Here is a 17,622-nt window from a genome sequence, read left to right on the forward strand (position 1 = left end):
TTCAAAATCTAAGTACCACTACCAAATTAAGACAAAACAAACAAACAAAAAAGACACCCATGGAATTTCTATATGGGAGTGGACGAGGACCACATCTTTGAGGCACTTTGCATAAGACTGAAAGGTAGGCAGATGCTGCCTTTATCCAAGAATCGGGTTAGGATGGAGGTTTTGAGCCAGTTAAATCTCCCCCAAATTCTCTCTTACTTCTATCACTCCATAGAGGTCTATAATGAGAGGCTGAAGGCTCCAGGAGAAGACATCCTGCTGATTTTCTAACCCTCAGTGAGGACTTTTATGGCCAACCAGGGAAGAGAGAATGAGGCTCAATGCCTGGGTAGGAGCAGCCCAGATGAATGATGGCACAGAAATGGCAGTTAATGGAGTAGAAGGCTTGATGCTCAAAGCTGTGGATCTGAGCATAGTTCCTTGACACTTGACAGGGAGCAGGTGGGGCGGGTATAGCCCTTTTTGAAAAGCCACCCAAATGACTACTGCTCCATGCCCTCCTTTGCCTGCTCTCCCCACCCCCAGCTTGCAGCGTCTGAACAGGGCCGTGTGCAGGGCGTCTGGCCCCAGGGAGAGGTGGGGTGAGTTGCAGCCCACACCTACTCAACTATAAATAAGGAGCCTCCAGCCACTGCTGCTTCAGCCTCCCTTCCTCAGACCTGACAATACCAGAGCCACTAGCACACCTGGACCATGGACCCTGGGGATTGCACCTGTATGTCTGGTAAGTAAGGATGCCTACCTGAGATCCTGGAACCTGGTACTAAGCATCCTATAGGGAGCATGCAGGACTCTGGGGGAAGCTTCTCTTTCCTCCAATTGGGATCAACAGTGGGTTTATGCTAGACATACAATTGGTAGGTACCTCCCACTCTGCTGGCTCCCAGCCTGATTTACTGGAATCCTGACTCAGGAAATGGCTGAGAAATGAACCTGAAAATCTCGGTCTTTCTATTCTAGGCCCTGAGTAGCAAGTACCAGGATGGGACAAAGGGTGCTGGCCCAGAACCTGGTCACTTGGTTTTGATCCATTTTGCTGCTATTTGCAAATTGATGTCTTATTTCTGGACCTGAGTTTCCTTATCTGTAAACTGAGGTTACTTATTTTTTTCCAGCTGCCTACATCCCAGGCTTGCTATGAAAATGTAAAAATTGGGGCTGGGATGGTGGCTAAGTGGTAGAGCGCTTGCCTTGCATGCATGAGGCCCTGGGTTCGATTCCTCAGCACCACATAAGCAAAAAGAAAAAAGCCGGAAGTGGCGCTGTGGCTCAAGTGGTAGAGCGCTAGCCTTGAGCTGAAGAGCTGAGGGACAGCACCCAGACCCAGAGTTCAGACCCCACAACCGGACCCAAAAAAAAAAAAAAGAAAATGTAAAAATTGGTAAGCACATGCAGACATCAGAAGAGTCTTAGTGGACCCTGAGTCTCTAATGCTGATTGCTTCATGGAAGCATGTTGATTAGAAGGAGGGGGTCAAAGGCTTTGGAAATGGTACTATAAGTCCTACAAGCCTCCCTCATCCTCAGCGCTGCATGACCAGATGCCTAGACCAAAGACTAAGAAAGGAGACAAAAGCATCCAGCATTTTGAGATTGAAAATGATGGATGGAAAGAGGTTTCTTAAAACAAAATCAAAAGAAAACACAGCCAGGTATAAGTGGCTCACACCTATAATCCTAGTTGTTCAGGAGGTTGAGATCTTCCTGGCTGGGGAAGGAAAGTTCATAAGATTCTTATCTCCAGTTAACCACCAAAAATATCAGAAGTGAAGCTGTGAATCAAGTGGTAGAGAATCAGCCTTAAGAAAAAAAAGCTAAGAGTGTCCAGGTCCTGAGTTCAACCAGCAGCTTTCCTGTTATGAAAACAGAAGTGAAAGAGGCCTGGCTTTCTCACTTTGAACTTGCTTATGTCTTTGCCCATCTTCCTCGCCATTCAAGCTAAAGAGGACATAAAAGGCTTATATGGCTCCCAGAGGAACCCTGACTTGCTGAGGTTGGACTAGCCTAATGATTTTTCTGGCCTGATTGTACATCAGGACATCTCCTGGTCCCACTAAGACTTAGGAATCACACTATCTCGAGGGTTGGGCCCAGGACTGCACATTTTAACAAGGATTCCAGGTAGGACTGAGACAGCCATCCCTGTTCCCATCTGTGGCCTATGACTGGAACTGTGTGACCCGGGAGATGTTCAACAGCATCGACCCTCCCTCATCCAGCCCTTCCCTAGGGCTGCCAGTAGCCTTGCCCTGAGAAGTCCAGCCATGTGTCCATCCATCCTTGTCCTCATACTCAAGGCAGTCTGTCCTCTCTTCTAGGAGGGATCTGTATCTGCGGAGACAACTGCAAATGTACAACTTGTAACTGTAAAACATGTCGCAAAAGTGAGTATGCTGAATGGGGACACCACGGCTAGGAGCTGAGAAAGGCCCAACCCTTCATCTTCCACCATCCAGCCACGATTGTGAGGGAGAGATTTCTGGATACCTTTTACCCATTTGAGAGGGATCTGGAATGAGGTCTGGGACAGAGCTCTCAAGGGTGGCAGCCTGCTCAGGGAGAGGCCATCCACATGTTTGGAGAGAAAGGGAGCAGAGGCGAGGTTCCATCCTGTCTAGCAGCCAAGGAGATACAGCACTGGCCTGGAGCCATGAGCCTTGGCTTCTATTCTTTTATCTGCCTGCCGCTGTCCGTGGCCTTGGCAAACCCTTCCCCCTCTATGAGCCTCTGATGGGCTCTAGATGACCTCTGGGATCCCGTCCAGCTCTTCTATCCCAGGGTTTCTGCTATCATGGATTGAAGCCTTTGTGCTTGGAGTGTTGATCTGTCCAACTTCTAACTCTTTCAGGCTGCTGTCCCTGCTGTCCCCCAGGCTGTGCCAAATGTGCCCGGGGCTGCATTTGCAAAGGAGGCTCAGACAAGTGCAGCTGCTGTGCCTGAAACCCACCCACGATGCCATGAGAGACCGTGGGAAAGAGTCTGTACAGTGTATAAGTCAAGAAGTTGAAAGGATTGTACAATAAATTGTGCTTTTTATATATTTGCCCAAATGTGGTGTTGGTGACATTTGTGTAAAGTGCTTGAAGCAATAAAACTTTCACTCATGGTTGTCCGGTGAGCATTGTTCCCCTCACCTAGCGAGACCAAGCAGGGCTGGCTGGTACAGATCCTAGACCTGCCCACCTGCCCCTCTTTGCCCAAGCTACTTACCATAAGGTATGGTTGCTCTAACTAAGCTTTCTCACAATACTCCAAGATGGCCCCATGAAGTCTTTAACCAATGACAAACAGTAATTGGGAGATAAATACCAAGCATCTTCCCCTCAAGTGGGACAATAGTGAGACTTGTCACAGAAGTCTCCAGTAGCCCTGGAAGTCTCCAATCAACCATGGCATCAGCTGCCCATTAACTCACATGTCTGCCTTGCTTGCTCCACATCCTCATTCCCCATCAGTGCCTTCTGAAATTCCTACCAAAAGACCACTTTAGGCACAGCATCTGCTTTGGGGAAACTATAGCTGAGCACCTTTGTACATAGTAGGTCTCTGGTTTTTTAGGAGGACTGCAGCCCATTGTAGACTTAGCCTGGCTCCGCTGGCCTAGGGTTAGCCCAGAATACCTCACTATGGACTGGGCACCAGAGGCTTGTGCCTGTAATCCTAACTTTTCAGATGGCTAAGATCTGAGGATCAAAGTTCAAAGCCAGCCTGGACAGGAAAGTTCATGAGACTTTCATTTCCAATTAACTACCAAAAAGCCAGAAATGAAGCTGTGACTCAAATGAAAGAATTCTAGCCAGTGCCTAGGCCCTAAGTTCAAGCCCTAGGACCAGCCCCAAAACCAAACAAGCCAGGTGCTGGTGGCTCATACCTGTAAACCTAGCTACTCAGAAGGCTGAGATCTAAGGATTATGATTCAAAGCCAGCTTAGGGAGGAAAGTACATGAGACTCTTTTTTTTTTTTGGGGGGGGGGGTCCGGTAATGGGCCTGAATTCTGGGCCTGGGTGCTGTCCCTCAGCTCTTCAGCTCAAGGCTAGCGCTCTACCACTTGAGCCACAGCGCCACTTCCAGCTTTTTTCTTTTTGCTTATGTGGTGCTGAGGAATTGAACCCAGGGCCTCTGGCATGCAAGGCAAGCACTCTACCACTGAGCCACATTTCCAGCCCCTCCATGAGACTCTTATCTCCAATTAACCACCAGAAAACCGGAAGAGGAGCTGTGGCTCAAAGTGGTAGAGCACTAGCCTTGAGCAAAATTATTCAGGGACAGCACTCAGGCCCTGAATTCAAGCCCTGTGACTGACATCATCATCATCACCATCACCACCATCATGATTGTGAAAAAGTAGCTGTTTAGTAGGATGTGAGCACCAAACCAACCACGAAGAGAGTCTGTGTATAATTAGAAAACATCCCCAAGCCAGCATATGGCAGGTATTAGTGGCCCTGCTGGGTCACTGACTTGGGCCAGTCAGTGAAAGACTTACCAACCTCTTCCTTCTTGGCCCATCTGAAGATGGAATATGAAGGATTGACCCCTACCCTATTATCGCAGGTGCATATGGACATCAGGCAAAACCGCCGGTGTGTAGGACCTGCTTGACTTGCCGACAGGGCTACCCAACTTAAGCCTGGTGTGGACATCCCATTGTGATCCTAAAGGAAAGGCCTCTCCTCCCCAGCACTAATGGCCTTTTTGATAACCGCTATGTCCTTGCTCAGATCTCATAAAAGCCCAACTCCAACCTGCAATCCCATGGGAAGGTCGCTGCCCCTTGCTGTGGTGCCTCAATAATAAACAGTATTACCCAGTTAAGACTGAGTCTGGCCTTTTCCTTTCTCCTCCATTTTCCTAACAGTCTGGACTGCAGGACCTGGCACATGTGGACCAGGAAGTAGAAGCTAGTGGAGGTACATGCACAATTACCAAGCAGACTCGCTAAGAAATGACTTCCTAGATGGATGACTAGGAAAGCTGAAGCCCCTGGAGGCTGGTATTGGGAACAGAACCCAGCCTCCCATCCATGCATCCAGTAGCAGCCCTGAACAGAGCAGAAGGCAGGGAACTCAAACACGCCCTGCATTCACTCCCCCAAGGGTCTGAGCCAGCCCACTATCCTCCACTAGACTCTGTCAGGCAACCGAGGGTGAGAACGGAGCCTTCTGCAAGGTCCCAGGGCAGCTCCAGGATGCACCATGGGGCTGGGCTCCACTGGCAAAAGGAGGAGCAGGATTAATTTTGTATGGAACTTTTTTTTTTTTAATCCTCGCTGTCATCATCCTGTTTGGAAATAAGCTGAGGCCTCCCTAGAAATGTTTCCTTTCATGAACCGCCCAGGAGCTGTGTAGTCAGCCTTCCACTGCATTGGAAAGGGTGTGTTCTTTTGGCATCAGACACTGCACCCTACCTGCATACATCACCTTGACCATTGAGCCTCTTGATGCTCAGTTTCCCCCTCTGTAAAGTGGATCTCACAGGGCTGTATGGAGAAACTACAGCAGAGCATCTTTGTACCTAGTAGGTCTCTGGTAAAATGGGGTTTTAGTAGGACTGTAGCCCATTGTAGACTTTGGTTTGTAAATCTCGAGAGACCTGGCTGAGAGCTCTCAGGCTTCTTGGGATCCTGATGTTGGCAGCCATATTGTGTGTGTATGAGGTTGGGGGGTGGGGGGAGGGGTAGCCCCTCCTATCTCCTGCAAGCCAGTGAACTTTTCTCCCTCAGCCTCAACCCCACATTTTCTTTCTTTCTTTCTTTCTTTCTTTCTTTCTTTCTTTCTTTCTTTCTTTCTTTCTTTCTTTCTTTCTTTCTTTCTTTCTTTCTTTCCCCCCTCTCTCTCTCTCTTTCTCTCGCTCTCTCTCTTTCTTTCTTACTTTTTTTGGTCATGGGGCTTGAATTCTGGGCCTGAGCACTGTCCCTGAGCTCTTCAGCTCAAGGCTAATGCTCTACCACTTGAGCCACAGCACTACTTCCGGCTTTTTTTTCTGCTTATGTGCTGCTGAGGAATTGAACCCAGGGCCTCAAGCATGCAAGGCAAGTGCTCTACCACTGAGCCACCTCCCCAGCCCTGTTTTTGTTTTCTTGAGTACTCTGGTGAAGAGAAGAGTCTTAAGGACTTCTTTGCCCAGGCTGGTTTAAAACCTTAATCCTCAGATCTCAGCCTCCTGGGTAGCTAGGATTACAGGTATGAGCCACATGCACCTGACTCACTCTCCCTCATTTCTATCATATTCCTTTTCTTCCATCCTTCCGCCCTTTCTTCCTTTCTCTAGCTCTCTTCTCTCTCTCTTCTTTTTGGTGGTACTGGATTTGAACTCAGGGCCTCCTGCTTGATAGGCAGGCACTCTACCACTGAGTCATGCACTCTTTTTTTTTTTGCACTGGTTTTGGGGGGGGGGTCTGGGCACTCTTGGGTGAATGTTAGTGTCCCCATAGAGTGGAACAAGCCACAGTGGGAAGGAAAGAGGATGAAATGCTAGCAAGGCCTCCTTCTTTGCTTCTGTCAAAGGCCCTGCAAAGGTGAGGTACCTGCCAAGCTGACATCCCCAGAGAGAATTCTGTTAGAAGTCCCACTTTACCAGTGAGAAAATTGAGGCTCCAGGGGGTTTACTCCAAGTCAGAAGGCTTACAAGGGGCAGGACTGGGGCATGAGTTTATATCTTCCTCATTCAGAGGCTAACTCTGTATGGAAAAAACAGAGGGAAGGCTGCAGGATCCCTGTCTGTGATTTGGCTTTGGAGAGTCTACCTACAACAACCCACAACACCCAATTTTATTACAGAAGATAGGGTAAGTCTCTATAATTCAGAAGCGGGGATTTGGCACTATGCAATGAACTAATTGTCAATATATGCTCTTGTAAATGACACCATCCTGCCCTGTTTAGTTCTCCTTTCCAGATGGAGAGTTTCTGCTATTTTCTTTCACTTTTAAATAAACGTTCCTTTATTAAAAATAATACTGTCTATATCTGAGTGCCAAGAAGACTTACAGATTGTCCTAATACTGATGTCAAAGACAGAACATTTTCAAAGCACAAGATTTGACTGGTAGATATGAGACAAAATTAAACTAGCCCAGCAGGTTCTTTTTCTCAAAAAGTATAAATGTAATCAGTTGTCTTGTCACACAGTGTCGCTTTCAATTATGTGTTTCAGTTTGTACCATCCCCACACTGAACCACACAGTCCTCGCCTGAGGAGTGTGGTGGGAGGAGGTATAGGCCAGGTCTCAGGACAGGAAGTTCTTCATACCAGCTGCAGGGGGCGCTCTTGCCCATAATCAGTCCCAGCAGCATAATCCGTGTTCTGAAAAGTCATGCTGAGGTTAGCAACCCTTTCCCTGCCTCTGCCTGGCTAATTTGGGGCCTAAGACTGCCCAGAAAGGGACTAGGGTCTTGGGGATAGAGCAGCTAGGAGGATCCCTCAGCACAAAGTGCAAAGCAGTCAGATTCACAAAACAAGGTTAGCCGGTCTGGAGTAAGGCCTACACAGCACCAACAAAGACAAGCTGGTGAAAAGGTACAATTTGATAATACACAAGAAAGACCATCAAAAACGTTCTTCCCATTGGATTTCATGGCTTCACTTCTGGTAAGTCTATTCTTTTAAAAAAAATTGCTACAAATTAAGGGGGGAAAGTGAGAAAGAAATACCCTCTTTATAAAAATGGTTGTGCAAAATTGGAAATGTCCTAATGTCTAAGTGTATGAAATTTTTCAAGTAAGCCAGGGCCTGTAGACATCAGGATGTACACAGACATTGAACATTCACACCCACAGGGAACGGTTATGGTGAAATTGTGGAGTATTAATTTACAAATCACCCATGCAGTAATAATTGTCTTCCCACATACTTTCTTCTTCCTTTTTCCCTTCTATACTTTCTCTTTCCTCCTCACTCCTTCTTTCCTTGCTTTCTGCTTCTGTCTGTCTGTCCCTCTGTCTCTCTCGCTAGCCCTCAGTCTCTTCCTCTATCCTCAACAAGCTCTTGTATGTTGCTCAGCCTGGATTTAAGTAATCTTCCTGCTGCAGCCTCCCCAGTAATAGGGCCCACCTGCTTTTTTTTTTGGTCAGTCGTAGGCTTGAACTCAGGGTCTGGGTGCTGTGCCCGAGATTTTTTGCTCAAAGACAGCACTCTACCACTTGGAGCCATAGCTCCAATTATGGTTTTCTAGTGGTTAATTGGAGAAAAGAGTCTCACAGACTTTCCTGCACAGACTGGCTTTAAACTGTGATCCTCGGATCTCAGCTTCCTGAGTAGTTAGGATTACAGGCATGAGCCACTGGCACCAAGCTTTCTTTTTTTTCCCCATGTACAAGTGAATGCTATTTTTTTCATGTTTGCTCAGCTATACCTATATGTGTATACATATACATTATATGCATATGCATGTATGTGTGTATAAATATATATGCATATAAAAGATCTTGTAGAAACTACAAGGAATACTTCTTATGCTATCAAGCTGAAGTATTTTGCCATTGTGTGTGTGTGTGCCAGTCATGGGGCCTGAACTCTGGGACTGGGCACTGTCCCTCAGCTCTTCAGCTCATGGCTAGCACTCTACCACTGGAGCCACAGCACCACTTCCAGCTTTTTCTGCTTATGTGGTGCTGAGGAATCGAACCCAGAGCCTCATGCATGCAAGACAAGCACTCTACCACTGAGCCACCTTCCCAGCCCTATTTTTCCTTTTCATATCAGCATTAGGGGTTGCATGCTCCGTAAACAGATACTTGGTACATTTTTTTAACTTCGTGCATTTTAAAAAACAAGCTACCTAGTGAGATCCTGCCTCACAAATAAATAACACAAAATAAAGTAAAACAGCAACAAATAAATAGAATGTCAGTCTTCACTCCATTTTGCTTTTGTTTGGCTTTTTCAATTCAGATTTGCCTTGTTTTCTGCAGTTTGTGGGAAGATTCTGGCTCAGGGTCAAGGTGATCTGGGGAAGGAAACCTATGGTCTGCCCTTGGCAGGGAGCCTAGCAGTGTGCATTGCAACAGTCCTTACAAGCCAAGCCCTGAAGGTTTTTCTGGTTCCCGAGCTAATGTGGGTCCTCATCATTCCACCATAGTCTTCAGGCCTGGGAGCCCTCATCCTCGCCACTTCTATGAGGTAACTGTCCTTGACTCACCAGTGCTCCACCATGACTCCATCAGTACCAACTGACTGCTCCCTTAACTCCCTCACTGACAGGAGGGGCTTCTGGGAGTCTAGTCCTTTATGATATTAGCCTCAAGGTTGTCAGGGGATTATTGATGCATCTTGTGCCCTGCCCTGCCTTGCTCTACTCAGCCCAGCATTTGAGCAGTGCCTCTGGGACCCCCTTGTGAAAATCACACTTGGGTACCATCTGCTTTGTCTTAGCAAATGAGAAAACCTAGAAAGTCACAAAGTCAGAGATGCAAGGCCACCTCTCTCCCTATCACATCAGAAAGATCAGCCCCTCTGGAAGCACCCAGTGTTGGACAGTTCTTAGAGCCAGACACTGGAAACCAAGAGATTGATGTATGTTCTGGTTGGAGCTAACTTGACTACCTTATTAGCTGAAGCTTACTGCCACTCCTGACTCTCTTCCAACATCCCTAATCCTGCCAGTCACCAAACATAGAATGGAATCACCCATGGCCTTTAGGAGACACAAAAGAAGCACGTGCTCACACTTGTAATCATACCTACTGAGAAGCCTGAGATCTGAGGATTGTGGTTCAAAACCAGTCCAGGCAGGAAAGTCTGTGAGACTCTTGTATCCAATTAACAAACAGGAAGTGGAGATTGAGGATTGAGGATCAAGTGATAGTGTCAACCTTTAGTGAAAAAGCTAAGGATAGTGCTTAGGCCCTGAGTTCAAACCCTAGGACCAGCACAAAAAGAAAGCGAGGGGAAAAAAAGGCACACAAAGACTTCTCTGTAGGATGCAGGAAGGAAGATGAAACAGACATTCAATTTGAATGTGCAGAGCACTAGACTGGCACAGAGCAAGTTGAAAAGCATCTAATTTTAGTTATAATCATGTATCAGCTAGTCTAGTATTATCCTAAAATTTATTTTGAAAGGAAATCTTATATCACTACTGTTGTGGAGATACTGAATCATTTGCTATAAACAAGGAATAATCATGGAGATAAACATAGACAACTAAAACAAAGCACAAAATTTCCAGCTAGACACTGGAACCTTCTGATGCTCCTCTCCCAATCCTTTTCCTGACTCCTCACCCTTTCTCTGTTCAACAGGGGAGTTGGGGTAGGAGAAAAGCATAGAAACTGAGCTCCTTGAAATAATCAGGAAGATTGGGAGAATAGCCTTGTTACTATGCAATTTGAAGTTAATTTATTTTTTGAAAAATCATCTCATTTTGGGAAGATGGACCAGTGAAATCGGACCCTGAGCCAAGAGACGTGGTTGAAATGTTAGCTCCATTTCAACTTTGCTGTGTGATTTTGACCAAGACCTATGCTGTCTTTGGTTTCCACATTTGCTAAAACAAGATGGCACCCATAGCATGAATTTTCAGAAGTCTTAGGGTTACTTCTCAAACTAGGGTTGATGGAGCAAGGAGAGGAGGCCAGGTACTTAGCCAACTCAGGGATAAGACCTCAAGTACATCAATAGGCTGGTGAAAACTGGGAAGTCAATGTCACAACGTACTAGAATTTAGGTAACCAGAGGTAGCTAGTTGCTATAACTCATAATGACAGCCTCACTCAGACACTCAGTCCCTTTGCAGATAAAAGTTGGGCTTCCTGATATACCAGGAAGAAACCTTGATCAGCTGGGAGTGGAGAATCTCCATAGCCTCCCTGGGAGGGACAATCGACATACATGGGAACTATACGCAATATCATAGGTGTGCTATAGCGTAACTCAGGGCTGTTGCTAGTACTGGGGTTTCTGAATGAGGCATTTCCAGAGGCTGTATACCTGCCTTGTGAGTAGAGAGGAGACAAGATGATTTCCTTTGTTGCAGACTAGAAGATCATGTGGTTCTATGATGATATTTTTACATTGAGTATTGAAACATCATTAATATCCAAGCACTGGTGGCTCAAGCCTGTAATCTTATCTACTCAAGAGGCTGAGATGTGAGGATTAAAGTTCAAAGCTAGCCTGAGCAGGAAAAGTCCATGAGACTCTTATCTCCAATTAACCATCAGAAAACCAGAAGTAGAGCTGTGACCCAAAGTCTTAGACAGAAGAGCTCAGGGACAAAGCCCAGGCCCTGAGTTCAAGCTGCATGATGGATAAAAACAAAAACAAACAAAAAATTAATAGTATAATATATAATTATTAATTAACACCAGGAGCCTGGTGTCTAGATATTGGGGGGGGGGGCTGAGAAGCACTGTATTTCGATTCTAGTCCTACCTCTATGGCAACTCAGTCAATTAACCTCTCTGAGCCTCAGTTTCCTCACCTACAAAGAATGGCATAGCAATGCCTACCTTAGTGGTAATTGGAAGCAGTCAGTGAGATAACTTGCAAAGTGTAGAGTTCCTCATGATGGTGGGGCATACACTTTGGCCAGACACTTGGCACCTTCTGTGTGATAAGCCTCCTACAGCAGACCTTATATGTAGAAACCACTACCAGTCATCTGGTTGACCCATGTGAATACTTGGTGCAAACTAGGGAGAAGCTTTCCTTCAATTTACACAACTACTCACTTGAGCAAACTGGAACTAGAAATCATAGACTCATAAACTAGTGCTCCTGCCTCCCCCTCCCCCCACCAGTTTCAGTTGCTTCATTCAATGTCACTCAGTTAATAAGTCCAAATTGTTCCAACTAAAAGACTTTATTTGCTGGGTACCAATGGCTTATGCCTTTTATCCAAGCTACTCAGGAGGCTGATACCTTAGGATCACAGTTCAAAGCCAGCCTGGGCAGGAAAGTTTGTGAGACTCTTATCTCCAATAAACTACCAAAAAGCCAGAAGTGAAGCTGTGGCTCAAGTGGTAGAGTGCTATCCTTGAACCAAAGAAGCTCAGGTACTGTACCCAGTCCCTGAGTTCAAGCCCAGGACTGTATACACACATACACACACACACACACCTTTATTTTTTATTCATACACACACACCTTTATTTTTTATTCTCAGATAAACATATTTGCAATCATTTCACATACCACTTTTACCCAGGTTCCTAAAATCCTCAACAACGGTGTAGTCCCAGAATAGTAAATGGAGGAACTCTGAGAAAAAGCATAATCCCGCATTGGATCAATTTCAGATAAGGTGTGAGACTTGCTGGGCATCTTGCTTTGTGAGATCATTTGGGGATTTTCCATCTCTTACCTGGTGTGTGTTAGGTTTTTTAAAAGAGGTAGCCAAGTAAGAACAGCACCACACACGTGGTATTCAGATAAGGGGTAGGTTTATTTGGTAGATCTGCTAGGACCAGGCAAGGTTGGCACTCCACGTGGCTGGCGAAAGAGGGCATCTGGCCCTGGGTTAGGCCTTATATAGGGTAGGGGCGGGGAAAGGTGTGTCCAGGTAAAGGGAAGTGGGACCAGGTAAGAGGTGGGACCAGGTGAGAGAAAGGTGTGGCCACATCAGACTCAGATGTGACCTCTTCCAGGTGTCTCAGTTGCCTAGGTAACACAGGTACTGGGTGGGGTCTGCTAGCCATCCAGGAATAGACCTTACAGTGAGAACCTGGATGATCTCCTCCGCTCATCCAACCTGGTCCTGCCTGTTGGCTCCAGTCCAATTAAAGGTAAGTCCCCATGAATGCTCTTCTATTGGGAAGCTCCTAGATTGGGTGCAGGGCCTAGAGTGAGGACCAATGGATGTGCCTGGGTCACTGCTGACCCCTGTAGTCCTGTATCAAGTGGAGGCCATGACATTCCGGGAAATGAGGCTGGGTGTTATATAAGAGCTTTAGTTCCCTGCAGCATCCTTATCTAATCTCATTTATAAATGATGAAGGTCAGCATGACTAGGACCCTACCCAACCCTGAGTGCTTTTTAAATGCCATCCCATTTAAACTCCTGACAAATGGACGAAGCAGAAACTAACATTACTTCTACTTTCCCCCTGAGCAAAGCAAGGTACAGAGATAATCAAATAACTTACTAGAACTTGCCACCTTCCTAGTAAGTGACAAGGTCTCAGTGTGAACCCAGTCCCCAGGACTTCATTCATTCACTGTGAGCTGCTGAGACAAAATACCTAAGCAAATCAGCTTAAGAAGGATGGTGGGCTGGATGCTGGTGGTTCATGCCTGTAATCTTAGTTTCTCAGGAGGCTAAGATCTGTGGGCCAAGGTTAGAAGCCAGCCCAGTCAGAAAAGTCTGTGAGATTCCTATCTCCAATTAATCAGCAAAAAAAGCAGAAAGTGTGAGTATGACTCATGTAGTAGAGCAACAGCCTTGGGTGAAACAGCCAGGTTAGAGCATGAGGCCCTGAGTTCAAGTCCCAGTACCAAAAAAAAAAAAAAAAAAAAGGATGGTAGAATGGTGATTCACAGCCAGCCCAAGTGGAAAAGCCCTAGAGACTTCATCTTCAAAATAAAAAGCAAAAACTTGACCAAACAAGCCACCTGAGCAAGCAAGATGTTCTAAATTCAAAACTCCAGTACTGTTTCAAAAACAGAAAACAGGGGCTGGGAAGGTGGCTCAGTGGTAGAGCGCTTGCCTTGAATGCATGAGGCCCTGGGTTCGATTCCTCAGCACCACATAAGCAAAAAGAAAAAAAGCCGGAAGTGGCGCTGTGGTTCAAGTGGTAGAGCGCTAGCCTTGAGCTGAAGAGCTGAGGGACAGCGCCCAGGCCAGAGTACAGGCCCCACGACTGGACCCAAAAAAAAAAAAAACAGAACAGAAAACAAAACCAGCCAGGCATGGGTGGCTCACACCTGTAATCCTAGTTACTCAGGAAACTGAAATCTGAGAATCACAGTCTGAAGCTAGCCCAGTCAGGAAAGTCTGTGAGACTCATCTCCAATTAACCACCAGAAAACCAAAAGTGGAGCTGTGGCTCAAAGTGGTAGAGCTCAGGGACAGCACAGCGCCCAGGCCCAGAGTTCAAGACCCATGACTAACACACACACACACACACACACACACACACACACACACACACACACACACACACCTCTGAAGGCCCACCTCCCTAAAGAATCACCTCCAGGCTGGGAAGGTGGATTAGTGATAGAGTGCTTGCCTTGCATGCATGAGGCCTTCAGCACCACATAAGCAGAAAAAGCCGGAAGTGGTACTGTGGCTCAAGTGGTAGAGAGTTAGCCTTGAGCTGAAGAGCTGAGGGGCAGTGCCCAGTCCCAGAGTTCAGGCCCCACGACCAACAACAAAGAAAGAAAGAAAGAAAGAAAGAAAGAAAGAAAGAAAGAAAGAAAGAAAGAAAGAAAGAAAGAAAGAAAGAAAGAAAGAAAGAAAGAAAGAAAGAAAGAGAAAGAAAGAATCACCACCGCAGGAGAGACAGATTTCCCAGGTGGAAGTTAAGGTGCGTAGGGTGTTCAGAGCCCTTGGGGGGAGGCCTTTGGGGGAGGCCTTGGGAGAAGGCCTTGGTAGAGGAGCTGCCACACCGGGGAAACAATATCGCTCCAACCAAGAGCCCAATGCTGGCCCCTTCCATGGCCATCTTTTACACTCCAGGCCTCTGGCAGTGAAATGGGCAGTGCCAGGATCAAGGTGAAGGGTTTCTTTCTGCTCCCACTCAGCACCCTATTTGGACTAAACTGACACGAAGACTGTTAGGATCAGGGGTGGTGAGAGCCAGGAAGGGCTGGGGAAGGGCAAAGTGCCTCTCTTTCCTTTGCGGGAGATGCCCAGCTCGCTCCCAGCGGCGGCGGCGGCAGCATCGTGGGACCCAGCAGGGAACGCGTCTCCATGGCAACCCGGGCGAGGCGCCCGGAGAAGCTGGTGCGCGCGGTGCGTAGCGGGAGCGGCCTCGGTGCGCAACGCGGGGACGGAGACGGGGACTGGGGCGGGGGGGGGGGGAACGCGGCTGCCGCAGCGCGCCCGGGCCAGTGCGCACGGCAGAGCGGGCGCCGTGCGCGGGGGCGACGCCCAGCGGGCTTTGCACGCGCGCCCCCGCCTGGGGCTATAAAAACCTGGCCACCTGCTGCCACCAGCCGTGCGGTGTGTCGTGGGATCGCCCGGAGAAACCGGTTCACCGTCTCCAGCGGCTGCTTACCTCGCCATGGACCCTGAGACCTGCCCCTGTACTACTGGTGAGTCCCCCTACCCCTCTTCTGCTACACAGCAGACCCCCTTTGCTAGCAAAGAATCCCACGACCTTTGCCCAAGGACACTTGGAGGGAAGGGCCCCCATTTCCCATCTCTAACTTGGAAAAGGATGAGAACGTCCAGGTCGCGAAGAGCATAGATGTGGCAGCCCAGTCGCCACTTTTACGCAAGGAGTGGGGGAGGGATCCGAGTTTGACCACATTAACCCTTCCTGTGGCCTCTCTTTTCTAGGCGGCCCCTGCACCTGCACGGGCTCCTCCTGCAAGTGTGACGGATGCGATTGCACCAAATGCAAGAAGAGTGAGTTCTTCCCTCCCCCCCCCCCCCCCCAATCGTTCTTCCCTTGCCCCTTCCCCGCGGTGCGGGATACAGTGAGAGCCTCATTGCTTTGCAAAACCTCCCGGGCAGACCTTAAAATACTGAGGCCCTGGCCCACCCGCAGGGGTTGATACAGAAGGTGCTGGGGTAATAAATTCTCAGAAGACTGGGGACTGAGAACTGCTCCCTGGTCCACCCTTTCCCTAGAGCCCCATGATTTAAAACCTCCACTGACAGAGGAGGCCCCAAGAGAGGCTGAGGGGAGGAGGGGCTCAGCTCTGCAGCTCCAGCTCTTGGTGCCTCTCAGGCCTTGTGGACCCCCTCAGTTTGAACTCCCAAACCTCCCAGTCACAGCAGTGTTACATGCATGAGTGAGGGTCGTGCACAAGTGAGGGTTATTTTCTGGTCTTGGGTATAAAACTAGGTCTAGGCACCCGATAGGGTTCTTGTACCCTCTACACCAGCCTGGTCTCCACTCCTCCAAGGCCATTTAGCTTTGTGTGTCTTCTCCCTAAGGCCTAGCATTCCCTCAGCCTAGGCCTACACACACCATCCCCAGGGCTCCCCAGCTGTGGGCTAATTGCAAGGTGACCCTGTCTGATGCTGAGTCAGGCCTGGCATGAGAGGAAGAGGGCACAACCAACACTGGTTGAAGCGAGGTGACTCCCCAACCCCCCCACATCCTCCCCTGCACTTCCCTTCCCTTTAACAGAGACAGAGGGGAGGCGTCAGATTGGATACACCCATTTTCTCTGCAGGCTGCTGCTCCTGCTGCCCGGAAGAATGTAAGAAGTGCAGCAGTGATTGCGTGTGCAAAGGAACAGAGGGGAGCAAGGAGGAGGCAGAGAAGTGCAGCTGCTGCCAGTGAGGAGGTCTCCCTTCCTCCCTCCCACCATGGGCAGTGTGTGACTAGTGCTGAGTGGCTCAATGCCACCTCATGTCTGTCCTCTTCCCCTGCTGCCCACTGACCTGTGACAATAAATCCCATGAACAGCATGAACCAAGGACTGGTCTTTTCTTAAGGAGCAGCGTGTGTGTGTGTGTGTGTGTGTGTGTGTGTGTGTGTGTGTGTGTGTGTGTGTGTGTGTAAGGATGGAGCCCACCTCAGGGACCCACCTAGTTAAAATGGAATCCTGGAGCAAGCCTGTCTCTGGAGAAAGAGGGATGATGGCCCCCTGAGGTCCGTTTCTCCTACCTCTTAACTCACTGTGCAGTTGGGCTAGGGAAATTCACACCAAAGGCCCATCTCTGATTTCTGGCATTTTCTAGTTGCTCCGGCAAAGTTTTGAGTCTGTTTTCAGAGTTATTGGAGGCGTGTCCAGGAGGTGGGAGGAGACTCATCTTGGCTCAGAGCTGCCCTGTTTCCCAGGCCACTTCCCTGAATGGCCTGTCTCCTCCACAAAGTGTTTGCTCAGCTTCACTTCAAATCTTCTCATTTGGCAATTGTCTCTGACTCCTTCTTAAGGGAAAGTAGGGTAACAAGAGCTTTTTTTCTACAATGGTTGTGGTCTAGTCCTTGATGGATGAGAACTCACACCTACTTAGCTGGATGAGAGGAAGAAATAGAATGCTGGGAGACAAGCTGGGCGCCAGTGGTTCACGCCTGTAATCCTAGAGTAGCTAGGGCAGGAAAGTCAAGGAGACTCTTATCTCCAATAAACCACTTGAAAACTGGAAGTGGCACTGTGGCTCAAGCAGTAGAGTGCTCGCCTTAAGCTGAAGAGCTCAGGGACAGCGCCCAAGCCCAGAGTTCAAACCCCACGACCAACAACAACAACAAAAAAAGCTGGGAGACAAAAGTTTCCCAGTCAGAGAATATAGGCTGGATGGGTGTAAATATGTTTTCCTCCAAGTTTGCTTTTCAGGATATTCTTTTTTTTTCTTTTGGTCGGGGGGAGGGTCCGGTCATGGGGCCTTTGTGTTGCGCTGGTGGAAATGTAAAAACTAGGCAACTGCTTTGGGAAACAGACCAGTAGTTCCTCAAATTTAAAAATAGAATTACCATACCATCTGTGACAGACCAGCTCTGCTGGAGCACTGGGACCAACGGGACAGGGATCTCGGGATAGGTGGGCATGGAG

At 48.0% G+C, this 17,622-nt stretch overlaps 2 protein-coding genes across 3 annotated transcripts; both read left to right on the plus strand.

The window, feature by feature from the left end:
- The first annotated feature begins 656 nt into the window (after window positions 1-656).
- LOC138807069 (metallothionein-4) lies at window positions 657-3,058 on the plus strand. Its single transcript, XM_069992655.1, has 3 exons — window positions 657-733; window positions 2,327-2,392; window positions 2,857-3,058. Exons 1-3 carry the CDS (start codon window positions 703-705, stop codon window positions 2,946-2,948), a joined length of 189 nt encoding a protein of 62 aa, XP_069848756.1. The 5' UTR covers window positions 657-702; the 3' UTR covers window positions 2,949-3,058.
- A 6,051-nt stretch (window positions 3,059-9,109) lies between these two features.
- On the plus strand, window positions 9,110-16,537 carry LOC138807070 (metallothionein-3-like). 2 transcript variants are annotated; one of them, XM_069992656.1, is made up of 5 exons: window positions 9,110-9,129; window positions 14,799-14,905; window positions 15,109-15,207; window positions 15,455-15,523; window positions 16,300-16,537. In XM_069992656.1, the coding sequence occupies exons 1-5, from the start codon at window positions 9,125-9,127 to the stop codon at window positions 16,407-16,409; spliced, it is 390 nt and encodes a 129-aa protein (XP_069848757.1). In that variant the 5' UTR covers window positions 9,110-9,124; the 3' UTR covers window positions 16,410-16,537. The 2 variants fall into 2 exon arrangements, with proteins under 2 accessions (XP_069848757.1, XP_069848758.1); XM_069992657.1 differs by lacking the exon at window positions 9,110-9,129 and having other exon boundaries at window positions 14,849-14,927.
- Window positions 16,538-17,622: the final 1,085 nt, after the last annotated feature.

This window comes from Dipodomys merriami, unplaced genomic scaffold (genome assembly GCF_024711535.1).
Source record: "Dipodomys merriami isolate MVZ:Mamm:240054 unplaced genomic scaffold, mDipMer1.0.p SCAF_41, whole genome shotgun sequence".
In the NCBI taxonomy this organism is placed as follows: domain Eukaryota; kingdom Metazoa; phylum Chordata; class Mammalia; order Rodentia; family Heteromyidae; genus Dipodomys; species Dipodomys merriami.

Bases quoted from the DNA above. Each gene is read 5' to 3' on its own strand.
- LOC138807069 (XM_069992655.1), top strand. From the start codon at position 703: ATGGACCCTGGGGATTGCACCTGTATGTCTG. The intron at 734-2,326 runs GTAAGTAAGGAT...CCTCTCTTCTAG, and splicing joins GGATTGCACCTGTATGTCTG to GAGGGATCTGTATCTGCGGA. The intron at 2,393-2,856 runs GTGAGTATGCTG...TAACTCTTTCAG, and splicing joins CTGTAAAACATGTCGCAAAA to GCTGCTGTCCCTGCTGTCCC.
- LOC138807070 (XM_069992656.1), top strand. The intron at 14,906-15,108 runs GTGCGTAGCGGG...TGCTGCCACCAG, and splicing joins CGGAGAAGCTGGTGCGCGCG to CCGTGCGGTGTGTCGTGGGA. The intron at 15,208-15,454 runs GTGAGTCCCCCT...TCTCTTTTCTAG, and splicing joins GACCTGCCCCTGTACTACTG to GCGGCCCCTGCACCTGCACG.